Below are 25160 nucleotides of genomic sequence, written 5' to 3'. Positions count from 1 at the left end.
GACTTCATGGTTACTTTATGAATACTGTTGATTAAAACGACACAAAAAGGTGATTTCCTTTTGTTGAGAGATGCCGTGTGTTCAAATTCATGAAGAGGGCTTCAAAATAAGAGACAAAAAAAGCATCAACAGGCAAGTGCTGTTAGTATGAAAGAAGCCTGTTACAGACAACTGTAGCACAAAGAAAAGGAGAGACATTGTCCACAAATAACCCAAATGAAAATAATGCAAACCAAAACACATGCAAAAACCTACAGTCATATGCAGAAGTTTGAACACCCCCAGCCAAATGACGTTTTGCTGATTGTAAGTGGAAAAAAGTGCTCATATCCTCTACAAGGAATTAAATATGACATTTTCTACATCTTGTACTGCATGATATCTATTTATTTGAGTTTAACTTATTGGAAACAATACAACATAAAACATAAAATGTGCCATAGGTTTTGCACAGGCCACATTAAATATTTTATGCTTTTTTCATTATGTTGAATTCAGCAAACAAACAGTAATTGTGCATTAACATGTGCAGAGGTGTGTTCTCTGCAGAGCAGTGGTTCCCAGCTCCTGGAGCACCCCATCCTGCACATTTTAGTGTTTTCCCTGCTCTGAACACACCTGATTCCACTTATCAGCTAATTACCAAGCCCATTTTGAGCTGATGTGGGTGTATTAGTGCAGGAAAACACACAAATGTGTAGGTCACAGAGGATGTGTACTTAGTTTCACTTAGAACAAAACATAATATGATTAGGGACACTCAAACTTTTGTATACAACTGTATTAACTTTGTTACTAATGGAAAGAAGTCAGCATTTTTATTTCAATCCTATTCCACCCATTTCTTCGTTTTCATAAAACTGGCATTGGCAATTTGAATAAAATTACAGTGAGTTTGCTTTCAGGTATAATATATACACATACACATTTCTATTGTGTTGTAGCCAGACATTTTTACATCAAATGTAATTGCTTTCATCCTATAATTTCCCTTTAATCAAGTTAGCAGTTCTGAATTGCTTAATATATTTAACATGAAAAGTATCTCTCAGTTCCCTGACTTAGAGAAGCTCATGTGACAGGAAGCTCTCTGTGACTTTCTTATCATAGGACTTTACATTGTCAGAGGCTAAAGCAATACGAAGGTCATTCCAGAAGAGAGGCTGGGCCCGAGGGTTCTTGGGCCAGGACAGAACTGACTTCCTGCAGAGTCTCTTTCTCATCTGCAGGTACTTGAGCTTAGGGAAAAGAGGATCCAGAAGAACCAGCACTGCCACATCCACTTTTTCATCCAGCAGCCTCTGCTGGACCAGGAGGAAAGTCTGTCTTATGATCCCATTCACCAAAGTACAGCCACCATGGTTCGTCAGCACAAACACTGTTTTCCTGCTGTTGTACACGGCACTGTGTAGATTCTCTATGCATGACAACCCTGGCAACCAGTCTCGTTCCTCCAGACAAAGCTGAAACCGCCATCTCCCCTTTGTCTCCAAGTGAATCACCATTTCATTGTAGATCCAGTCCCTGACTGCCTTGTTCCTTGTGTCAAAAACCACAAATGCATCATGTTCATTGTCCGCCATGTTGTCTCCTTGAACTGGAGAGTAGCCTTTGTGTCCTGCCCACAGTATCTGGAAACAATACCACAGATCCCAGCCAAACAGATGCTTCAAAAGGGGGATTGCAGTCGCTGCAATAGTAAGTAGGAAGGTGCAGAGAAAAGCGATATTGCCAAAAATCTCCTGGCAGGAGCGAGGGGTCCATGGAAAGGATGTTTACTCCTGTCTGTGACTCAGGGTAACCACAGCGAACATCCGTGGTGAGGTGCGGGATAAACAAAGGACTTTCCCGCAGAAACTCGGCAAACCAAGAAGTAGCACAGCTGCAAGTAAAAGGGTTGGCATGCAATGTCAACTTGCAGTTCTTTGTTCTATAAGAGGTTGTGCAAATGAGACTCGTAAATGAAGGAGGGAGAACCTGCTTCTCTAGGATCTTCAACTGGTTGTGACTGAGACTGAGGTCTTTAAGGGCTGTTGCCTGGCTGAAGAAAGACTCTGGAATTGCACTCAGTCGATTATGACTCAAGTCCAAGCTTGACAGGTTACGTCCAAAAGGGATAACACTGCCTGGTAGGTCAGAGAGATAGTTTCCACTAAGGTTAAGGTAGCAGAGCTGAGTGAGAACTGAGATGTTGCCCCAGGGGAAGTAATTCAATAGATTGGAGTCCACCCTGAGCACACGAATACTTGGAGGAAGGTTTACCATTGCCTCTGGGGAGAATGATCTGAGTTGGTTGTCAGAGATGTCCAGGTATGTAAGTTTTGTCAACCCCTGAAAGAAGCGAATGTACTGATCTCCCCTGGTGTCCCACATGATGTCCAAGCGATTGCCAGAGAAGCAGAGATATTTCAGAGATGTACTAGTAAGAGTATTAGAGATCCGAAGGCCAATATTATTGTTTGCTAAACTGAGAGCTACTAGTGACGTCAGGTTCTTTATGAATGTGAAGTGATGACCTATTCCTTTCATGAGAAAGTGGAATTCATTGTTGCTGAGATCAAGAACCTTAAGCGTGCTCCCGAGCTCCTGGAAAGCTTCGTTAAAGTAAAGGTCAATACGGTTGTGTGCCATGTTTAGATAAACTAGTTTGGTAAGAGGGTAGAACTGCTGGCCACTTAAAGTCTGACTCATGTAGTTGTAGGACAGGTCTAAGCACACAGCTTTCTCCATTCCTCTAAAAGTACTTGCATTTAGCCATGGAATGTTGTTTTGAGATAAGTCAAAAAAGAGCTTCCTGTAACAGAAGCACCTTTGGAAATACCTTATTGAATAATCTACTGGGCAGTCTGCCTTAATGCACTGCACAGAGTTCATTCCTAACTCTGACCTAATGTAGGGGGTTTCTTGAATCTGCAGGTGGTTGTTTCTCTGATATCTACTCAGGGTCAGGAGATTGGACTGTATGTCAGTAGTGCTGGCTTTGTAGCATGGGTTAAAGGCCAACATGTTCTGGGAAAGCACAACCATTCTTATGGCTGTCAACTGGCTGAATGCAGTGACATTGCAGGAACTGATGAAGTTCATGCGCAGGTCAAGGTACTCCAGCTTTGGTAGTTTAACCAGAGGCTCAATGCTATAGTTGGACAGTTGGTGGAAGAAAAAGCCACTTAAATATAGCCTCCTCAAGGCCTTCATCTGGCCAATGTAGGGTGACAAAATCAGCTCTGGAAAGGATTTCAGAGGCTGATAGTTGTAGAGAAGGTTTAGCGACTCAACACTCTGTAGTTCCTCATAAAACATGCCAGAACGGATACTGAAGGCTAGGAAATTGTCTGAGAGATCAAGTGTTTTAAGTTTTTTCAGTCGAGAAAAAAGGTTTTTAGGAAGGGAACGGAGTGAGTTTCCCCGTAGGCTCAGGTTGATGAGAGAGTCTCTCTGATCATAAAAGGCATCAGGGTGTAAACCCAAAGATGCATTACCTGGGCAAGGGAAACAGGGTTGAGCTGCATGGTCACACCTTTGGCAGTTCCACTCCAGGTTAAGGAAGCGGAGTTTTGTAAGGTTTGCAAATGACTTTTCTGTGATTTCTGTAATCTTGTTTTCCTTCAAATCAAGACTCTTCAGTGAAGGTGGCAGCTGTGTGGGAACGGATGTCACATTACTAAAGCCAAGAGTGAGGTTCTGTAGCTCAGGTAAATCCTGAAACACCTTTGGGTCAACGAAAAATGATTCGTTACAGGGGTTGGCGAAGTAGCAATTCTTAGCTAGCAGGAGTTGCTTGAGGAAAGGAGTTCTTAGTGGCTGTTCAATACGAAAAATGTTGTTAAATTCCAATCCTAGAACCTCAAGGTGTTGTGGTAGCAGTGGAATGGTCTTGAGGCTATTGCCTGTTAAATGAAGGGACGTCAGGTTCTTGAGATTAATAAAAGCATCTTGGTCAATAGTAACTTTGCATGAAGGTAATCTCAATGCCTTGAGACGACCTGGTAGGCAGTTCCACATTAAAGTGAGATGCTGGAGGTTGGGAATGTCTGAGAAATCCTCTCTTTTTACTTGCTGAATAAGATTTTCATTGAGGTTGAGGGAGATAACAAAAAGAGACTTAAATTTAGGGATGCTAGTGAGGTCTCTGTGCTTGCAGTCCAGATATATGTCTCCATTGCTTACAGTGTTACTATCGCAAGGGTAGAACATGGGATTTATTGTTCGGACCACAATGAGGTGATTCAGTACAAACAGCAGGCACAATCCTGGTGCAAACATGACCTACAGGTACAGGGAGACATGTATTAACATAAACATCCACAAGAATTAAGGTCTAACACATTGTAAGTGTAATGTGACGTTTTAATGATGATTATCCCAATTCCAAAAAAGTTAGAACAGTAAGTACCATCCAAGCAAAAATCACAAAGGAGTGATTTATAAGTTTCTTTGACCTGTATTTAAATGAAAATGGTACAAAGGCAAAATATTGTAATGTTTTACCATATTATCTTCATTGTGTATGTAAGCATACACATACATTCTAAAATTGATGCCTGCAACACATTACAAAAAGGTGGGACAGAACCAATTTATGACTAAGAACACTGTGAAATAATCAAAAAAACATCCAAAACAGGTGATGGAATTATGCTATGTATAAAAGTAGCATCCAGGAAGGGCCTAGGCCTTTATGTGCAAGGATGGGTCAAGGTTCACCACTCTGCCAAAAATGCATCAGCAAATAAATTCAACAGTTTAAAAATAACATTCCTCAAAAAGTGATTACAAGTATTTTAGGTATTTCACCCTATGTGTATGTGTATATTTGTATAATAACATAAGATCAAGCAATCTGGTGAAATCCCTGTCCATAAAAGGCAAGGCCAAAAACCAAAGTGAACCACATTTAATGCCTGTTACCTTCAACCACTGAGAAAGCACTGCATAAAGAATGGCATGCTACTCTAATAAATATTACCACAAAATATTTTAGAAAGTCTTTTTTGGTAACCACAAATGCAAATTAAGACTATGTACAGCAGAAGTCATAAGTCAACAACGTCCAGAAACACTGCTGACTTCTTTGGGCTTAAGCTCATCTGGAATAGGCTGACGCACAGTAGAAGCATGCATTGTGGTCGGCCATTCATACTGTTTATGAAAATCATGGCTTTTGTGTTCCCCAGGCCAAAGAAGAAAAAGAGCCTCCAGATTGTTACCAGCTTAACGTTTAAAAGCCAGAGTCTGTCATGGTACAGACCTATTACAGATAATAAAGTGCATCAGAAAAAACAAAGTACATCTGTGCAGGTCCAGACCTTTCTCCCCTTTAGAAGAGTGGTGCATTAGTAAGCTCAAAATATGACAACAAAAACCCTGCACATCTGCACAGCTGAAAATGTATGTAACAGAAGCAAAAAAAAAAAAGATCAGTTTGTGTCTTCAGTCCCCAACTGATTAAAGGTTGTTAATAGGAAAGCTAAAGTAACACTTCTATCACAACTTTTTTGGGCAAAACACAACAAAAATCATAAGGTAATGTATGAAGATAAGGTGTTTTTGTATTGTTTTCAATTTAATACAAGTCAAACAGTGTTTATGAATCACTACTTTCTGTTTTTATTAGCATTTCACTTACTGTGCAAACTTTATTGGAATTGGCTTTGTACTTACCATTATACTTAGTATAAGTTTTGGTAGTATACATAGCACAGAGTATTAGATTATGAAATGATCAAGATAATAAAAACTAGATTAGATTAGATTAGCGGATTATAAACTTAGATTCTCAGGAATAGTTCACCAATAAATAGTATATTGTTCATAAGCTTATCATATTTAGTACTGAAATAAATTTTTTGGCCTAGCCCTGGTCCAAGCCATATTTCAAGGTATCATTTTGAAATAAAAAAAGTGAGTTGGGAAGTACAGCATTTGGAAATATGGTGTTTCCTGTGCAAAAATGCACTTGTCAAAGGTTTGTTTTTTGTTGTTGTTTTTTTTACAAAGAGTCATCTACCGTTAAAATATGACAATATTGTTAATCTTAATTATGGTGCATATTAGAACTTCAGAATAATTCCTTTTCTCATTATTTAACAATTTGTTAATTTGTGAAAACTTGAACTGGTGTATGCCGAGTGTTTTAGCCATCCATACTTTTAACTGCAATAAAAAACTTTTCTGTAGCTAATTCAGTACATAAAGTAATGAACTTTTCCACTGCTAACTTTTCAAACCATGCCTAGAAATATTGCTCCCAGTGAGTAAAACAGACAAATGAAAAAATAAATTTGCACTCTGGACCATAAATCTGTAACTGCCCATTATTAAATACTACACACAGAAGCACAGATAATCACTTACCAACAAGCATCTACAACACCAATCATGCAAACTTGAATAAAACAGCAGTTTCCAAGTTTGGAGAGGATAAATGTGAAATTCACCGAAAGGCAAACAATAGCTTCACATCAGCATCCACCCATTTACAGAAGTGAAAATGTACAACTTCACACTCACACTCACACTCACACACACACACACACACACACACAAATACAGTACGCAAATCACAGGTGTTCAGCCAATGTGATAGATACCCTATCAGGAAAAAGGAAGTGATTTTAATCATGAGATATTATGTTTCACTGTTGATTTCCCTCTAAACAAAACCTAAAACTTGAAAGTTGCAAGATTCATATGGTGGCAAGCAGGGGGGAAAAAAAACTACATCATACTATCTAAAAATATTTCTGCTTATAACCTGCCTCACAGCAAAGTTGAACAGTTGCACAAAAATATATATTCGGAAACTGAAACTGAAGCTGATCTCTGCAAAACTTCATCTTCTCTGTGGGAGCAGGTGCAATTGTGACAACAAGAAGGAGCTAACCAGAGTCAAACTAAAACAAATTATTTGCCAGGCAGGGATTCTTTATCATGTGTAAAGATCAATAAAACACTGAGCCTGTAAGAACAGTAATGTGAGTCAATGTGGAAAAACGACAGGTAAGCTTAAACCATACAAACATATTTATTTTGAAAAAGAACAGGTAGTATAGAAACATCACCAGAAATAAAATCAGTAATTATAACCAAGTGCTTCATACACAATCATTAATGTTGCAGCAGAGCAGAGGATGAGCGTTTTTTTTTCTAATAGAGATGAAGCAGCTCTTTCAGTAAAAGTTTTAGAACACACAATAAACCAGTCTAATAACTTATATGACCCAAATTAACAACCCAAAATCATTAGTGAGAGCAGCTAGATAGACAGCCTGGAAGAATCCAACAGGAAACAGAGTTAAACTGCTACTTTGCATAGTCACAAACTAAAGAGAGACCATCATTACTGAAAAGAGCCCATCATCACAGCAAATGTTTTTTAGAAGGAAAACATTTTGCAGTTCTATGCCACTTGCATCACAGGACCAGGCAAGGACAGCTGGTTTACAGCTGGTTTACAAGAGTACCTTTGGTTTTATAAGAGATTCAGGGCTTTGGATCAGATTGGCTAGTTTTCTCAGTCATTCAGAACATTTATAGAAACAGCGCATGATCACTTACGTACCAGGACAAAGTTAAGTTTATCTTTGACAGATATTTTACTTTAAGGGTCTCTATACTAACAAACTTGAGAAAGAGGTGCAGTTGGCGTGTTCCTTTTCACTCTTCTATTGTACATGTACATCTGCTTTGAAGGGAAGTATTGGATTAAAATTTACAGACATTTCTGATTACATTTTTGAATGTGTAACATAACCAGTGCTCTGTGATTGAATAAATTTTGAAAGGCCCCACTTGGATGACTCATCCTTGTCTCTTCAGGAGTTTAACAAGTAGACCTTAAATCACTTTATTTTTTACATTAGCGTACTGGTGACAATTTCTGAACGTGTGAAAATCTGTAGTTATTTAGTGTTTGTATTTTAAATATGTAATCCCATCAGAGCCTGATTTCCCCAACTCTGGTAATCATAGAGCGAGGTGCTGGATGATCCACAGAGCAATGTTCATAAATCCATCCGATTCTGCATCGACTTTGGACAAAGAGTGGTTATTGTCTGGGTACCACAACAACCTATGGACAAATAAGTTAATTTATGAATACACACATATAAAATGGAAGCATTATTATTTTTCATTCCATTGTAATGTAATACCCATGGACAAATTAAATGTTTTGTTGATTTATAAGTGAAAATACGTTAATATCCTCAATAGAGTTGAATATGGTATGTTCTGCAAATTTTAGGGCACAATTTCTATTTATTTGCTATGTTTTACATATTGGAAGGAAAAAAAAAACAACATAAAATGAGCCATAACTTTTGCACAGGCTGCATGTTGGTTTATTTTTTTCCCCAATATGTTCAATTCACCAAATAAACAGTAATTCTGCTTTAAAATATGAAAAAGAGTGTTTTTTCCTGCATTACTTTTTGTACCACCATAGAAGAGCTAATTATTTTTTTCAACTTTAAACCCTGCTTACCTGACTGGCACTTGCAAGGCCTTCAGAGACCTGTAGTACTCGATGCCTTGCTTATTAGGCACACGCTTGTCATCCTCTCCCAAGGTAAGCAGCACAGGAGTCTTTACCTAAGAAAAGGCAAACAAACTGAATTTGAAAAAAGAAACATGCAGAAAACGCAGAATTTTAAAAACTCAACAGTGAAGTGGGTTAAAGACAGCTGGCACTAAAGCAATAAAAGGGTACAATACCTAGAAAAAGCACACAAACTCACCTGTGTCACATGTTTTATGGGTGACTTGTTTAACATTTGCTCCAGGATAGTGGGGTTTAACTGGGCGTTAGTGCTGTATTCAAATCCAGCTTCCACCATACACCTATGCGCGCACACACACGCACACACACACACACACACACACACACACAAAATGAAATGAAGAAATAAAAATCTATATTGCATAACAGTCCTCTCCTAGTGCAGGACAGCAGACGAACCAATTCTCTATATATGATATATCTCTATATATAGATATATGATACATCTTTAACAAAAGCACTTATGTCTGGTTTGTATTTTCCCAGAGTTCCTCATTCAGTTCAGATTTTTACAAGCAAATACTTTGGAACATAATGATCTATAAAAGCCTGACTCCATGAGAATGTTTTTAGAGGTCCCATCCTAATGTACAAAAACGGTTAACAACACAGTACTGAACCTACCAGATTATGCACAATCATGTCTAAACACACTATATGTCTCATTCAGCGTTTCTTCTGAAGTGAAGGATATTAATAGAGTCTTTCTCCCTTTGCTGCAGTAACTACCTCTACTCTTCTGGGAAGACTTCACTAGATGTTGGAACATTGCTTGATTGCATTCAGCCACAAGAGCATTAGTGAGGTCAGATACTGATGTTGGATGATTAGTTCTGGATAAGATACACTCCAACTCAACCCAAAAATATTCCATCACTCCAGAGAACCCAGCTCCACTGCTCTACAGCCTGATGCCTGGGGGCTCTATAGCCCTCTAGCCAAAGCTCGGCATTGGGTATGGCGACCTTAGGGTCATGTGTGGCTGCTCCAGAGTCTCCCATTCTATTGGCAATGGTTTTCTATGACGATTGTAACACAAGCTATGTGTGTGCAATTGTGCTAGCAATGGATGCGCTTTAAAGGACCTGAATTCACGAAATCCCTTTTAACTGTTGTACTGTCTTGAATGTACATATAATACCCCAGAATATGCAGGGCTTTGTCATCTGTGAGTAAAATAAAAAGCATTTCATGTCATTAAATTAGAATCCATATTGTTTCCCCCTGCCAAAGACATTTGGCAACAGAATAATTACAGGCAAGCCCACAGTAGGAGGGGAGAGAATACAGCTTATGAATTACGCAGACGGAGAGACAGAAAAAAGAAGAGGACGTTTTTTTTTCCCTTCTTTTATTACCAGTCAGGAATATCAGTGCTGCCAATCATAGATGCCAGGTTGATGACTGGATTCCGGGCAACACACGCCTTATAGAAGTCTGGGTACTGGCCAATTAGGTGGCAGGCCAAGAAACCACCATGGGAGCCCCCAGTAACCGCAACTTTCTCTCTGTTAAAGTCACCTTGCGTCAGAACACTCTCAACAGCAAACTGGAATACAAATTAGACAAGAAGTCAAGGGGTTATTTGATGAGGCAAGCAACACTTTCAAAATGGACTTTTGGCAGACAAAACAAAACAATATTGTTCTCTTAGTCAGAATAATTACAACAACTGAATAACAAATAAAAGAATAAATCACAGAGTTTATTGAACACAGCCCAATTCTGTCATTATTACAGTTGGTGGGATTCTACATCGCTCTAAATTAGTGACCATCAAAATAAGAGTAATTCACAGTAACACAGTGAATCATGCTATCCTCACCTGGACATCTTTCACATCTTGAGTGCCGATGTTTCCAGGCAGGGAGAGGATACTGTCCTGACCGTAGCCAATAGATCCTCTGTAATTGACTGACAACACCACAGATAAGATGAATCACACAATACGCCAGCCAGCATTTAACAGGAACCACTAGAACAAGAAGATTTACTCAGCCAACATTTGTACAGGGCAGCATTCCTTTAGGAGACAGTTGACTGTAGATCAGTTTTACTGTGTCACTCATATGAACCAAAGCACTGAAACACTTTGATCTTATATTAGCAGCAATGCTTCACAGACACAAAACCAAGAAACCAGAGTGTAATACAGAGCTTTATCCGGGCCTGAGCCTGACTCAACTTACAGCATCAAGTTTTGAGTCTCAACTCAACCTGAGCCCGACAATATTTAGTCTGAACCCGATCCGACCCACATCATCCAGTTTTGAACCAAAACTTGCCTGACGAAATTCTGTCTAAAACCAAGCTGAACCGGCCCACCAAATGCTGAATAAAACCTCATATTTCTAACACTAGTGCAGGTTAAATTACTGCATAGCAGATTTTGTGTCTGTATTTTTTATTTATAACATCATTATAATAAAAAAAAAATATGTAACTATTAATAACTGCCATCATTATCATGTTTATTTTTAAAAAGTATATATTATAATGACATAATAAAACAAACAGCTATCTTCAGATTTCTTCACTATGCAATGCTTTCAGCATCCCAAAGTTCTTTAGTCTGGATACACTTTTCTTTAATGGGCTGTTCTCATGCTCCATTTTCTGATGAGTGTGGGCCTAAATTCTATCAACAACATAACCGTGTGACTCTAGCATGCTAAATTAAAAATAGTTTTAAAGGTAATGAAAGTAAGCAGGAAGAATAAAATAAAGAGTCATTAAAACAGGGGGAATGCAGATAAAACATGCATGTAGAACTAAAAAAAAAGTGGCAGGTGGGCTGTGATAACTTGAAAATGAATTTAAACCCGATTCAAGCCTGACGCATATTTGGGAAATAACTCTAGTGGGTAAACTCCTCAAAGTGGGTAGGCATAATAATGTTAAGGCAATGTGTCGTTATGTCTAAACCAAACCCACTATCTTACTGAAAATCTGCAATGGCATGCAATACAATGGAAAGCTTTGTCTTCCTTTAAAAGAGCAGAAGTAAAACCCATCACAACACATCACAACACATTACTTTCTTACATTGCTATAGGGTGTAGTTTTTCCTATTTGAGTGTCCACTTCTCTAGTACTTCTAACCGCTATTCTTTTGTTTCCCCATTTCCAAAGCAGGATTAACATGTTTATAAAGGTCAATCCATTTTGTATATAATCTCTCTTTACAGATACTGTAAATATTAACAATACTATTGCCCTTTCACAATTTGTTAGATTCTCACCCTGACTTGAGACATATTAAACACTTTTTAAAATACAGTTTTGAACATGCAGCAGTAGAACTGAAATTTAAGGATATATTAATACTTTGTCTTATGCCTATACACTTTATCTACAATTTTAAACCATTCAATATTTACCTAATTTATTGTTGTGCTTCTATTGTTTTTTATTCTCTAATAAAACACACTCACCCAGACAAATGCACAAAGGATATGGAAATGATTTAGATCCACCCTTCGGGCAAAATCTTACAACTCAACGGAGAGACTGAGAGAGTTATCCAATCTATTTGTAAAACTGCCATGGCTAAATGCCCAACAAGAGACAATGATCCAAGCTTAAGCACTTATCTTGAGACACATCCAATCAATCACTGACTTACCATCACCATCCCTATCCCTATCCCTTCAAGACACAAACAGCCACAGACTCATCTAATCCATCTATGAATAGTTACTACACTCAAAGAACTGACCACAAAGGCCACGCTTAATCTCACAGCAAATGGTGGCAGATTAGTCTTGGCTGATCACTTACATTCAGAAAGTCCAAAACACAGAATGAGATGAGGAAGAGACCAAAAATGTCTAGTGGAGTTAGCTAGCAAGCTTGTAGGCATAGTTAGCTGCAGTTATTTAACATTAACACACATTTATAAATGTATTCATCCAAAGGCTTTGCTTTATGTGGCTGGATAAGCAATAGAACTGTATTTATGAAAACGAGTTAAATTCTAACATTTTGTATCACAGCTTATTTTAACCTAAAGAAGTTAGCTGGAGTTAGCTAGCTAGTCTGCAAGCAACATCCAATGCAATTATCTTGCATTTCTTACAATTTATAAAAGCAGTTCAGGCAAAGGCAGTGCTTAACTAGGCTAAGTAATAAGCTTAGTCATAAAACTATTTCTGTTAAAGGGGTTAGCCTAACTTGCAAGCACTACTAGATACAGATATATGTCTCTGATTACAGTTATATGATACTGCATACAGTCTATGAAGATTTGAAGGGTGATTACTTTTGTTTCGATGTATTTTTTTTCCCCCCACAGCAGAAGTATCTGGTGGTGTTTATTTGCCCTTGCGAGTACAAAGGCTGTGTTTGAAACAGCCTACTACATCCAGCTTGTGCCCAACAGTAGTAAATAGTACACAGTAAGTGACCAACATGAATTTCTCTAGTACACCAAATGTTTCAGTACACCAAATAATCTAGTACACAGGCAGAGCCATCTTTGTAATATATTGCATCCAAAAATGTAATGTCATGTAATGAATGTAATGAAAAGACCAACATTTTGGCAAACAGAAAAAAACACAAGTGTCTCTGGAAGCCAACATATTTACCACATACCAAACCAAAATCTAATTTTTTAAAAGTATATTTTTGGCTTTGGAGAAGGGTAGAAAACAAAAAGTCAACCAGGCACATATTTTGACCAAAATGTATCTAAGCGTGGTGCTAAAGAGTGGAACAACAGATAGCAGTGGTTGCTAACAAGTGATTTGAGGGTTAAGAAAAATGGGATGGGTCTTAAGATGGGTCTGACTGCCTCATCCCTTGAAGCTGGCACTGTAGTCACGCCCCTGCCCTGTAGTATTGCCCATGGCTTTTATCACAAACTGGATACTGTTCTGTATACTACTGATGAAGAGTAGCCTTAATACACAAATAAACAGTTTACAGTGACTGTTACTCACCTTGTAAGACACCAAAACCCATCTTGCAGAGAACTGCTTGGGACAAAAGCCAGTCGGCAACTATCACAGAATGAGGTCCACCTGAAAGAAAGACAGACAAGAAGGAAAGACAGACAAGACAGAAAGAAAAAGACTTTGTCAATAAAACATGTAATAATGAATATTATTCATATTCAGGTTACAAAAAAATTTCATAACAGACCATGTGGGTTGACAATGAGTGGTAGTTTTGTCCCCTCTTTCACTTCCTTTGGTTTCAACAATATGGCATCAAAGTCCAGACCAGCTAATGCAGCAGAGGAAGACAGAATATAGCACCACATTTTCATTATTGGTGAAACACAACGAACAACAATAATTAATGTTTAATTTAGTGACCCAAACAAACACTTTGAAACATATGGAATACATCCTGAAAAATTTTTCATGTGCTGAATTAATATACGCCAAAGTTCTTAGGTTTCTTTTTCCAATTTGCAGCCCTGTTCGCTATTTGTTTTCACATAATCTACGCTACCCTTGTTTTGTATGTTGAATGTCATATGCTGTAATGGCCAAGTCTCTTCAAATTAATACATTTCTTTAATATATTCTGCCACTGATGTGTGCAGGCTTATGATATTCTCTTCTGAATGTGTGGATTCAATAATGTGTTTAAAAGTCATTTTGTTTTGTCAAAAAAATCCTGAATAACTAATTCTGCTACATATACAGAACATTATTAAGGAGCATTGCCATAAACATAAAGGAAATAAGGACCAATTTGCAACAAATCTTTTAAATTCACCATGAGGGTTGAAACTTCCACATTTAATTCTCAGTTTGTTTGCTGATCTACTGTTAGACAACATGTTTTTTTATTAATGTGATTATTTAGGAACTGTTTATTTGCATTGATGTGTTTAAAGGAAATAATGGAAGGAAGTAAATTCCCAAGATACAATTTAAAAATCTTACCAAAAGAATCAACTACACCATTCTGAAGTGGCACGTTTAAGTTTTAGCTTAATTTCAACAGAAGCAAATTATACAGAAATATTATTTTGTTTAAAATTTCTGTTATTTGCTTGTGTTACCTTAAACACTGGAAAGTATTGTGATGTAATAAATTAAAATTATAAAATGACAGATTGCAGGAAAACTAGGAGTGTAATGGTTTGCCTTTCACTTCAGAAGGATTAGAATAAGACATTGAAATTACACAAGCTAAATCTGTTTTCTTAAGCCTAAGATCCTTCCCTATGTGTGTATCAGGTTAGATGTTAAATACATACTAGTACAATAATTTTTCATTACATGACAGAGGCATCTGTCTCTAATTAGTGGCTGAAATTTGTTGCATATTGCAAAATCCTGTAACCTATTTGTGAGACTTTTTGTAACATAAGTAAATTAGAATAAAGGTTTCATTAAGTCACATGCATACAAGAATGTGCTGATTAGTTAAAGGAGAACCTAAACTCACGGTATTGGCTGTTGTCCTCATCAGAAGGTGGAGTGAAAGTGAGAATCTGCCAATCAATTTCAGGCTGTGTCTGAGCTTCCTCTAGGGTAACCCACGAAACCTCATTCTCCGAACCACTGGATGGCAGGAAACCCACTCTCTACAAACAGGATTTTTTTGCAACATATATATGTGTGTGTGTGTGTGTGTATTTTTTTGCCTCAAACCACAGTATGTATATTGCTACAGTGTCAAACATACATGCACACATACAGACACACGAAGCAAAACATTATGACCACCTGTCTAATATACTGTTGGTCACCAAAACAGCTGCGACCTGCCAAAAAATGGACTCTGCAAGACCTCTGAGGCTGCCCTGTAGTATCTGGAACAAAGATGTTAGCAGCAGTGCTGCAAGTCCTGTAAGTTGCTGGGGAATCACCGCGGATCAGACTTGTTCTTCCAGCACATCCCACAGATGCTTGATCGAATTGAGATTTAGAAAATTAGAAGACCAAACCAACACCAACACCAACACCTTGAACTCTTCATCATGTTCCTCAAACCATTCTTGAACAATGCGTGTAGTGTGGCAGGGCACATAGTCCTGCTGAAAGCGGCCACTGCCATCAGGAAAACCCTGAGTCTGGGCATTCATATGGACATCAATTTGACACATGCCATGAAAGGGCGTACCAGTCAGCAACAATGTTTAGTTAGGTGGCATGTGTCAAAATTGATGTCCATATGAACGCCTTGCCCAGGGCATCAAATTCCCTCTTCAGACACTCACAAACTTACGTGCCCATTGTAGGTGCTTTTGACGGTGCACAGGGGTTAGCATGGCCACTTTGGTCTATGGCCATGCAACTCAATAAGCAGCAGGGTCCGACACACTTTGTGTTGTGCCACATTCCTCACATAACCATCAGTAAAAATTTTAGTGACTTGTGCCACAGCAGCCCTTCTGTCAGTTCAGACCACATGGTATAGCCTTTGTTGCCCTTGCGCATCGATGAAGCTCATGCCCATCAGTAGGTACTCACCAATGCCTTTCCCCCAAAAGCACTGCCCTATCAGAAATGATCCAACCCAGTAGTCTGGCCATTATGATTTGTCCCTGGTTAAAGTCGTTTAGGTCTTCATACATGCCCATTTCTCCCACATCCAACATGTCAACTACAAGAACTATCCGCTTACAGTCTAACATATCCCAGACCTTGACATGATAATCGATACTATTCACTTTCAGCTGTGAGAGGTCATAATGTTCTGAGTCACTGGTGTATATACACATTAGCCCACCCTTTCATTTAAATTGAAATAAAAAAATGTCTTTCATTTACAGTCAAAACAGCCATTATGTATAAGTTATTATTCAACTGAAAAAAAAAAAACACTAAATATAAAATATTCTTTTCAGTATGTGGTGTGCCCATCCTTTGCCTTTATTACAACTTCCAATTTATTTTGGGAGACGTGCTTTCAGTCTTTCAAAGAAATCTGCTGGAATATTTTTTCAAAGCTCCTCGTGAACACCTCCAAGTTCATTTTCCGCATCTCACAATCCAAGTAATCACAAACACATTCAGTGTTGCTAAGGTCTGGACTGTGGGGTGGCCAGTCCATTAATTTCTTCCTGAACAATTTTTTCCACTGGGTATTGCATGCTGTACTACAATTTGTACTTATTAGTATTCATATTGACTTCAATCAAAAACAAATCACCAAGATCCTCTTATACATCCCCTAACTTGCTGTGATCCTTGGAGACATACTGTAGTTTAAAGTGTCTTTCATGTATCTGCTACCATATGTTACTTAAGTAATGGCTTCTTGACAGCTACACATCCTTTCAGACTTTCAGACCGCATGACTAGGTGCTTGATTTTATACACCTGTGGCAATGGGACCGAATAAAACACCTAAATTTAACGATTAAGACATCTATCCCAATACTTTTGTCCATATAGTGTATCTGTCCTGCTTTTTTCCTGACTTACAAATAAAATTTTTTACTTAATGGCCATTTTGACTAAATTGAATAAAATAAAAGAGTAGTCTGAAACTTTTGCACAGTACTACATATAGTAATACTTATTGTTGAAGCTGATCTGTGATCAGTTTTCTTTTGTACACAGGCAATGGTTAAGATAGCAAATAGGAAGAACCTTAGAGTCAAAAAAAAAAGTTCTTACCAGGTTTGGAGGACAGCTTGGAGAAGAACAACTAACCACCATCAAGTCCCTTTGAATGGTCAGCAGACACCAACTTCCCATGTCAGACTCTAAGAAACAAGAGATGACTGTTATATGAGTGCAACTACACAAGAGAATACAAGGAAAAGAGTGAAGCACGTACTAGAGGTGAGAGATGTGACTTGGCCTGTAGAAGTATCAACCACTAGAAGATCCTAGAAAATAGACACACACAGAACAGATTTAGGAAATTTAGGGCCAATTTTCCACAATATTACTAACAATGTAAATCAGTCCATTACTTCTCAACACACTTGCCACATTTTGTTTTTATTACTGGTCAATAATCTCATACAAACAAGTAGGCCTTGGGGAAATAACAGTATTTTGCATTTCTAAAAAAGACTAATCTGCCTAGCTTTCATCAGCAAGCAGACAGTTCCTATGATGTCCGTCACCATGGCAAAGGTTACTATGGTGAGAGTCTCCTAGGCAACGGTTGCTATGAAATACCTTGCGGCTTCGCTGAGCACAGGATACAAGGACTCGCTTGCTGTCAGTTGACCAGCATTGATGAGACAGCATGGAGCTGTAGATTCCAGTAAAGCCATCTGCGTGCGCACACACACACACACAAATACAGGCTACAACAAGCAGTCAAGATGTTTTTAAAAGTAGCTATTTCTCTGCAACAGAAATCTTTTAAGTTAAGCTAAAGACAAACATGCAGTACCTTCACCGGCTCTCCTGACCACATCAACTACCACTGATGTCTTCTTTGTATACCAGTCATACTGAAATTGTTTACAAAACCAGCATAATTAGATACAAAATCAAAATAACTCCAGCTATTAAGCAGAAAACATAAACACAGACAGACGCACCATGCACAGCTTGCTGCATTGCTGATGTGGGCCATACACTCCACACTCAAGATAGACAATGCGGCAGAGGTCTGGACTCAGACGAGGAGAGCAGACTGCAGCGGAGTCTGACGACAACTGTTCTGAGAGAGGAAAGGAAAAGAGAGGAATGGAAGGAGTGGAGGGATCGAGTTCACATGCAGCCGTATGCAGAACACAGTACAATGTAAAAGCATTTTACATATGCTAATAAAAACTTAAAGTAAAGAAGCATGACATACCACATTTCCCACCAGTAAGATCCACATAAAACAGAGAAGACCTGGCATACAGAGCACAAATACGCTGCATTATAAATAACAGCAACATGGTACTACACTCAAAACACAAGCCAAACAGTAGGTCTGTTAAGCTGTCATGGCCTTGTACAACAGAGGCAGATGTACCTTCTATTGGGACAGTATTTCAGGCCCAGTCTGAATGGCTCATGCCACCATCCTACAAATACCACACCAGTGTCATTAGGTGCCCAGAATGCCTGCAGATACAGGGATTATACCAAAGATTGTAGTAAACCCACATTCATACATTCATACACTACAAATAATCAACATCCTAGCTCTGTCTGCTGCTCTCAAAAGGACTCTCACACGCACCTGCCCTGGGGAGATGTTGTCCGGTATGCCCTCTAGCACAGATACATTGTTACCCTCTATGTCCAAAACACAGAGCACAGGTGTGCTCTTGCTGACCAGAGCCTCTCCCCAATCCTCATAATACACAAACTGGTCACCCTGAAAGAAAATAATATGCAACACAAGAATACACATTACTGTAAGGACCTTTTACATTGTACATCTATGATAAGCATATGAACATACTGCACTTGTCAAATATTTATATATATCAATTATAATTTTTAACAAAATGGCAAAATATTCCAACATCTTTATCTAAACTCAGCTCTAACCTTAACCATCTAAAAACTACAAATATTATTTGGCCATGTACTTTGATAATCCACAATAAACACCACCATAACTAGATAATAAGTAGATACAAAAAGATCAAAATCACACCTTTGTAACTGCACTTTTTATGTTTTGTTTTTTACCTTGACGGTATCCTCCTTCTTCTCAGCTTTCACCGCCTCCTCCTCCTCGTCACCAAGCAAACTGGGTTCAGACCCTGACTGTTCGGGTGCACAAGAAAAAAAAAGGTAGGTGGGGTTGAGGAGATAATTATCATCAAGAACACTATTTTCCAAAACATAAACCATAAGCAAGTCGATTCATTTCATGTGATGTGCAAGACCTCGAAGTAAGACTCTGCTTTGGGCCGCTTCTTCTCTGCCACATACAGGAGGTGAGTTTCAGAGTGAGACCAAACTAGGCAGCCAAACTGATCTACAAACAAAGAGAAACAACAGATCAACTACAGATTCAAAGCAAATAAACATGGTGAGACTAGTAACTTCTAAAAATGTTAGATCACACACTCAATTCACAGTGAATGGGAAGATTAAACCCATTTAATTCCTGGACCACCAGAAATATGGTTCCTCTGGCTGTTATGCAAGTGTTCATTTAAAAAGCAATTAAGGACCATTTAAAATTCTAGACAACTGAACTTTTAAACACTTGTCTGAGCTCACAGAATCCGTGAAGCATATATTTTTGAAATTTGATCTACAGTGACAAGAAAATGTATGTGAAACCTTTGGAATCTGCATTTCTGTGTAAAGTCATTTTAAAACATAGTGTGAGCTAGCGAAACATGGCTTGCAAAAAAGAGACCTCAGAAGGCCTATGATCAATAATTGTTGATTTGTTGGAAAGCATTACAAAGTAATCTCAAAAGAGACTGGATTTGGAAATTGCAACTGGTTAACATCTCTGTCCTTGAGTCTATTTTAAGAAAATCATTGAACAGGCATGGTGTCAATGGCAGGATACCTCAGAGGAAACCACTGCACTTCTGACGTTTATCACAAAGCATCTTGACACTGCAAAATGCTAAAGCGTAAATATTTAGTGAACTGATGAAACAAAAGCTGCATTGTTACAGAAGAACATACAGTGCTATGTATGCAATATAAAAGGGCACTGTATACCAACATGAAAATATAATCCCAATGATGAAGTATGGTGGAGCATCATGACATGGTCCTGTACCAAATGCCATCATCAATGGAAAAAAAAAAATTATCCCTAAGTTTATCAAGGTATCCTACGGGATCATGTCAGGGTGGCTGTCTGAAGGCTGAAGCTCAACAGAGGCTTGGTGATGCAGCATGATGAAGACCCTAAAACAATATAGTAAATCTACTAAAAAACAGCTTTAAAAAATTACATTCATCTTTTGGAGTGACCCAGTCAGATCACAGACCTTAACCCAACAGAGATGCTGTGGAATGGACATCAAGAAAGACATTCAAACCAGACATCAGAAGAATATGGCTGAGTTGATGCAGTTCTGTAAGCAAGAATGGTTCAATATTCCTCGAGCGCTGTACAAGTTTAAACTGCAGCTACCGGAAGTGCTTGCAGAAGGTTATTGCCGACAGGCGGTTCGACCATTTATTAAATCCAAGGGTTTGCCTATATTTGATGAAGAATATAGAATTAAGATGAAGAACAGATCACATTTTATAATCATTTAATTCAAAACTATCTATAGGGTTCACATACTTTTTCTTGACATTGTAAGTCAGTGTTTTCCTAAAACCAATACACCAGAAAGCTATTTTAAAACTAAAACTGTAAAGCAATTACCATCTTCATACACCTTTCCATGCTTCTTCAGTGCAGTAAGGTTGAGGCTTTTTATCTTACTGTTCTTATGCCAGATCTGCAATCAACCATGGTGTGGGAAGAAAAGTTAGGAGAACAAAGCAGTGAAAATCCACAGGCAAAAAAGAAATAGGTAAAAAGTGAGAAAGCATGAGGAACAATGGAAGAAAAACATGGAGAACAGCAAACTACAAAAGTGCAAAGGTGTTCAAATGTCTATTCAGAAAACAAGCACCAGAAATGCGCATTAAGTCTTACAGAACAGGCAATATACTGAACACCACGCACATAAAATAAGCCAGGGCACCTTGGCAGTATTAAGAAACGAACATTGATAACTTCATGGTGACTCACCTCGAGAAACTGTTTCTCCTCTCCTTTGATAGTGCATGCCCTCACAACAGCCTTCATATCCCCAGAGGGAGAGTCTTTGCTCAGCAACCTGCATACAATCACAGTGCAGTGATCAGTGACTCCATTGAATTATAATCATATTAACAGAGCCCAACATATTCCTTCAATCATTACTGGTATTGGTCACAACCTCGGTCAGGCCCTACATATCACCCAGTTGCAGTCTGGGGATACAGCAGTTTTCATGGGATCCCTACTTCTAAATGCTTATAAGCAGCTTCAGTGACCTTCGCAAGTATTTTAAACGTGTGATCTTTATTTACCTAGAATTTTTGCTGGGTACACAGATAATTAGGATTAACAACGAAAAGACAAATATTAAGCAAATTACAAAATATCACCTTTTATCTCAGGGTACTTCTTTTATTCTTTTGGAATACCGCTGAATCAAGGCATTGCACTACTTCCACCATGTTTGGCAGTTTGTTCTGATCTTTCTGCACACTTTCTGTTTAGGTGGTGAACTATTCTTTCAGAGCTCCAAAATATCTGAATACATCTGTGCAATTTCATTATATCTCACACTGTTTCTTATTCACAGCTTTTTTTTTTTGTTTTTACAGCTCTATCTGTGTGGTTATTTTCATGAGCTGAACTGATTTTGTTCTTTAAAACACCTTTATTAGCTGAATCAGGTACTCTTAAATCTGGCTGAGAAGAAAATTACTCTAGCAGGTGTCTTATGGAAAGACCAGAAATTTTGCCTGTGGCAACTTTACGACAGACAACAACCTCTTGAATAGCTAACTAGGATACCTACTCTCCCTTGATTTCTGTGCAGTTTCCAGAGGGGCCTGAGTAGACTATTGATTTGTCATCATGAAATACAATGTACTGCCGGCAGAATTTTACATTCTCATTTCTCTCCAGATCCCGCTGAGTCCACTCTGAAAAATAAAACAGAGCTCATTTGTAAAGTTTACACCAGTAATTTGTTTTGCAGCATTATCATATATTGTTACTGATATAAATAAAACAGCAACTGCTGGGTTATTAGACATATAAGAAAAAAGCAGCTCTAGGAAAGCTCTCAGTCGCAGTCCTGAGAACCTCAGAGCACATTTCCATGCTTTAACCACAACATGAATTAGATGTGCATGCACATGGTGTACAAGTTAAAAGAGCTTATTAAAACAATGTGGGTAAGAGTTGCCAATGTGAATCAGGGCAAGAAGCTACTTAAGCATCTATAGAACAGTAGGAGAACATTTTAGTAGAGCCATCATCTACAAGTCTACAGATTAAAGTAAAAGTGTATGTGTATATCCTTGCAGGGGGCATGATAAAGGTAAGGGACATTCCGAATGGCAGGTCCTCAACTCTGGTTTAAAAGGGAATTCCACCGATTTTTCAAAACGTCTGTTTAATTCCGTCATTAATATGTAAACAAAGTTATTTAGAGTGGTTTAACACAAAATGATTCTTTGTACAGAAACTTGCCAACTTTCTTTACTGTGGTGGTGAACCAGGGGCCCATTGTCTATAATGTAAAAATTGCCATTTTATTTATTACCCAAAACAACCACTGAACCTACATGTGTGTTCTGATATTTTAAATGTGATGGTGATTTTGGTAAAATAGAGTTAAATCTGGAAAAATATATTCTTTGGGGTCTATTTTGCCTCACAACGCCCTACAGGCACCCCTTTGCCACGAATGGCTTGTTATTATTAAATGCTTCAGACGTCTGGTTCCTATCACCAACACTGTGAACAATTATTTTTTTCTAGAGCGGAAACACTTCAAATCAAATAACTCCGAATGACTGTTTAGACATTTACCATTTAATTCTGCACAAATTTTGAAAAATCGGCGGAATTTCCCTTTGAGTTCTCCAGTTTACTGAGAAGTTCTGCTTTGTGAAATCTGTCATATTACAGCACAGCATAATGCCCACCTGTGGAGATGTTGCTGTACTTTCCTCCATACTGTGAAGTGATAACTGGCCCCACGTCGGCGCGGCTGAGGGAGGGGAAAAGACTCTGCTCCCGGTAGAGCTTAGCAATGTCCTCCGGGCTGGTCAGTACCTTATCAGACACACGGGATAAACTCACTCGGGAATTCAGTAACATACTCCGGGCAGAGAACAATATGGCCTTAAATTCTCTCGCAAATGCCATGTTTTGTCTAAATCGCCCACGAGAACTAACTTAGTTAAGTCACTCGACTGCAGCTAGTCACGTGCTATAATGTTATTCAGCACTGAAAAATCTGTTGACAGTTCATTCAAACCAAGCACTGTTCTTTTCCAAGACAAAACAAGGAAGTCGTAGCTAGCTAGTTAACTAACGCTAGCTAACTAAAGAGGCGTTAATGACAGGAATAACACTGTTAAGCCTGGCGGGAATTCTCGTCCACCACATATTAACGTTACATTTGATTCAATATTGTCTTTTTGTTTTTGTTTAACCTACGCAACTTTAGCAACCTAGCTAGCTAAGTTAGCTAGCCAGCTAAAGTTAGCTAAGCTAACATTCACTACGGTTTACTCCAGTCAAGTCGGCGTTAGTAGGAAGTAGGAGAGTAGGAAGTAACGTTATCAGTTATCTGGGGCCACCCATTCACCTTAACCCCAGCTTATTTAGTGACACACACAGCTTTAAGTCACTTAAAAATAAAACTAAGACTTTAGCTATGGTACTGACTGATTCGTTAAAGCGTTTTTTATAAATTAAATTACCTTCAAATTCCCGTCGCCTTTAAGATCCATCTCTGGACTAACCAACACCGTCAAAGCAGTGCCTGTCTTTGTTGTCTGTTGTTTCTAAATGTTTCTTGACTGTGTTTTAGTTCAGCTGCAAGCTTCGCTTCTCTCCTCCAGCCAAATAAAATTAGCTAGCAGCCTATTACTGGGCACTTTCTCTCCCCAAAACATAAACAAACCAGGTACAAATAACGATGCCTATGGGAGGATCACACCTCTAGTTAAAGAAGTTAGAAAGCCTCTAAAGAGAAAATATTTGTACTGTAAATTTCTGAATTATGACAGAAAACGATTCAACTCCGTTTCATTCACCCTTTCGTCGCTACTGCGCATGCGCCCGCGTGCTCTCCTTTGAGGAAATGGCGTTGTGTTTTGACTGGTTTAAAGGGACAAGAGTAACCTGTTCATCATCTCCCTGCTCTAATCCTGTGGCTCAGGGTTTTCCTGCTTTAACAGACCTGTTTCAGCTGAAGAAGCAATTGATGATTGCCTTACGATAAGACAGTATGCGCAAGGACAAACTGCAGTGCTCAGATGCAGATGTAGATTCATATATTGTCTTTCCATGAAAGTGAATCGAAATGAGGCACTCAAGTTCCGGTTCGGGCAGCAGCAATAATAAAATCAAGAAGAAACCCGCAGTAAACACCATGAAAAATAAAATAGGCAAAAAATATATATGTACATTTAAGTGTAAAGTGAGTGTGGCTAGGAATAAGACCTACCCTAAACAGTGGCCAAGTGGGCCCTGATTGTACAGTAATACAGCAACTGTACTGTGAAGGAAGCAATTGTACAGTAAAGATTGTAGAACTGCACTTGTACTTGTAGAAGCACGTGTGCATGTGTCAATTTAATTTGTCTTATTTAGCACAGCTCACAATATAATCCTACTGCAGCCAGCAATAAATAACGATCTATAATGTTTGCAGACTATTAATAGAGAACTGTAGTTTACTACAGTCCTTATAATATTTGTGTGGCTTTATGTACCAAAATTGGTCATAATTCATTTTTACATGACTGTTTTACAACCTCTCTTTACCGGCTGTTTTTGTTACTGTGCATTTAAGGCTGCTATATGCAAATGACCTCTATTGTGATTGGCTCAATGTTGTCTAGTTCATTATTTCCCAGCTCTAATCCTGTCGTTTATGTTATTACTGCTCTAACAGGCCTGATTCAGCTAACGATAAGACAGTCTGCGCAGGGACAACTTAAACTGCAGTGCTCAGATT

At 38.5% G+C, this 25160-nt stretch overlaps 2 protein-coding genes across 3 annotated transcripts; both read right to left on the bottom strand.

Annotated features, from left to right (window-relative positions):
- Nucleotides 1-617: 617 nt before the first annotated feature.
- On the bottom strand, nucleotides 618-6510 carry tlr9 (toll-like receptor 9). Its single transcript, XM_036578669.1, is given in 3 exon segments — nucleotides 618-1757; nucleotides 1759-4266; nucleotides 6355-6510. Coding segments are annotated over 2 exon segments (3201 nt in total). The 5' UTR covers nucleotides 4264-4266; nucleotides 6355-6510; the 3' UTR covers nucleotides 618-1061.
- A 495-nt stretch (nucleotides 6511-7005) lies between these two features.
- On the bottom strand, nucleotides 7006-24285 carry LOC118813371 (acylamino-acid-releasing enzyme-like). Of its 2 annotated transcripts, XM_036578668.1 has the most exons (23): nucleotides 23899-24285; nucleotides 23116-23245; nucleotides 21978-22104; nucleotides 21158-21245; nucleotides 20786-20861; nucleotides 19326-19417; nucleotides 19126-19203; nucleotides 18668-18805; nucleotides 18458-18549; nucleotides 18293-18333; nucleotides 18033-18154; nucleotides 17882-17942; nucleotides 17662-17759; nucleotides 17312-17363; nucleotides 17149-17237; nucleotides 14969-15107; nucleotides 13706-13789; nucleotides 13504-13584; nucleotides 10386-10474; nucleotides 9919-10109; nucleotides 8739-8841; nucleotides 8486-8592; nucleotides 7006-8071 (listed from the first exon to the last, which is right to left on the bottom strand). In XM_036578668.1, the coding sequence occupies exons 1-23, from the start codon at nucleotides 23926-23928 to the stop codon at nucleotides 7966-7968; spliced, it is 2214 nt and encodes a 737-aa protein (XP_036434561.1). In that variant the 5' UTR covers nucleotides 23929-24285; the 3' UTR covers nucleotides 7006-7965. The 2 variants fall into 2 exon arrangements, with proteins under 2 accessions (XP_036434561.1, XP_036434559.1); XM_036578666.1 differs by lacking the exon at nucleotides 23899-24285 and having other exon boundaries at nucleotides 23116-23832.
- Between the last annotated feature and the right edge of the window lie 875 nt (nucleotides 24286-25160).

Source organism: Colossoma macropomum, unplaced genomic scaffold, assembly GCF_904425465.1.
Source record: "Colossoma macropomum unplaced genomic scaffold, Colossoma_macropomum, whole genome shotgun sequence".
In the NCBI taxonomy this organism is placed as follows: domain Eukaryota; kingdom Metazoa; phylum Chordata; class Actinopteri; order Characiformes; family Serrasalmidae; genus Colossoma; species Colossoma macropomum.
The sequence above is the reverse complement of the archived record's forward strand: the minus strand, read 5'-3'. Positions and strand labels throughout refer to the sequence as shown.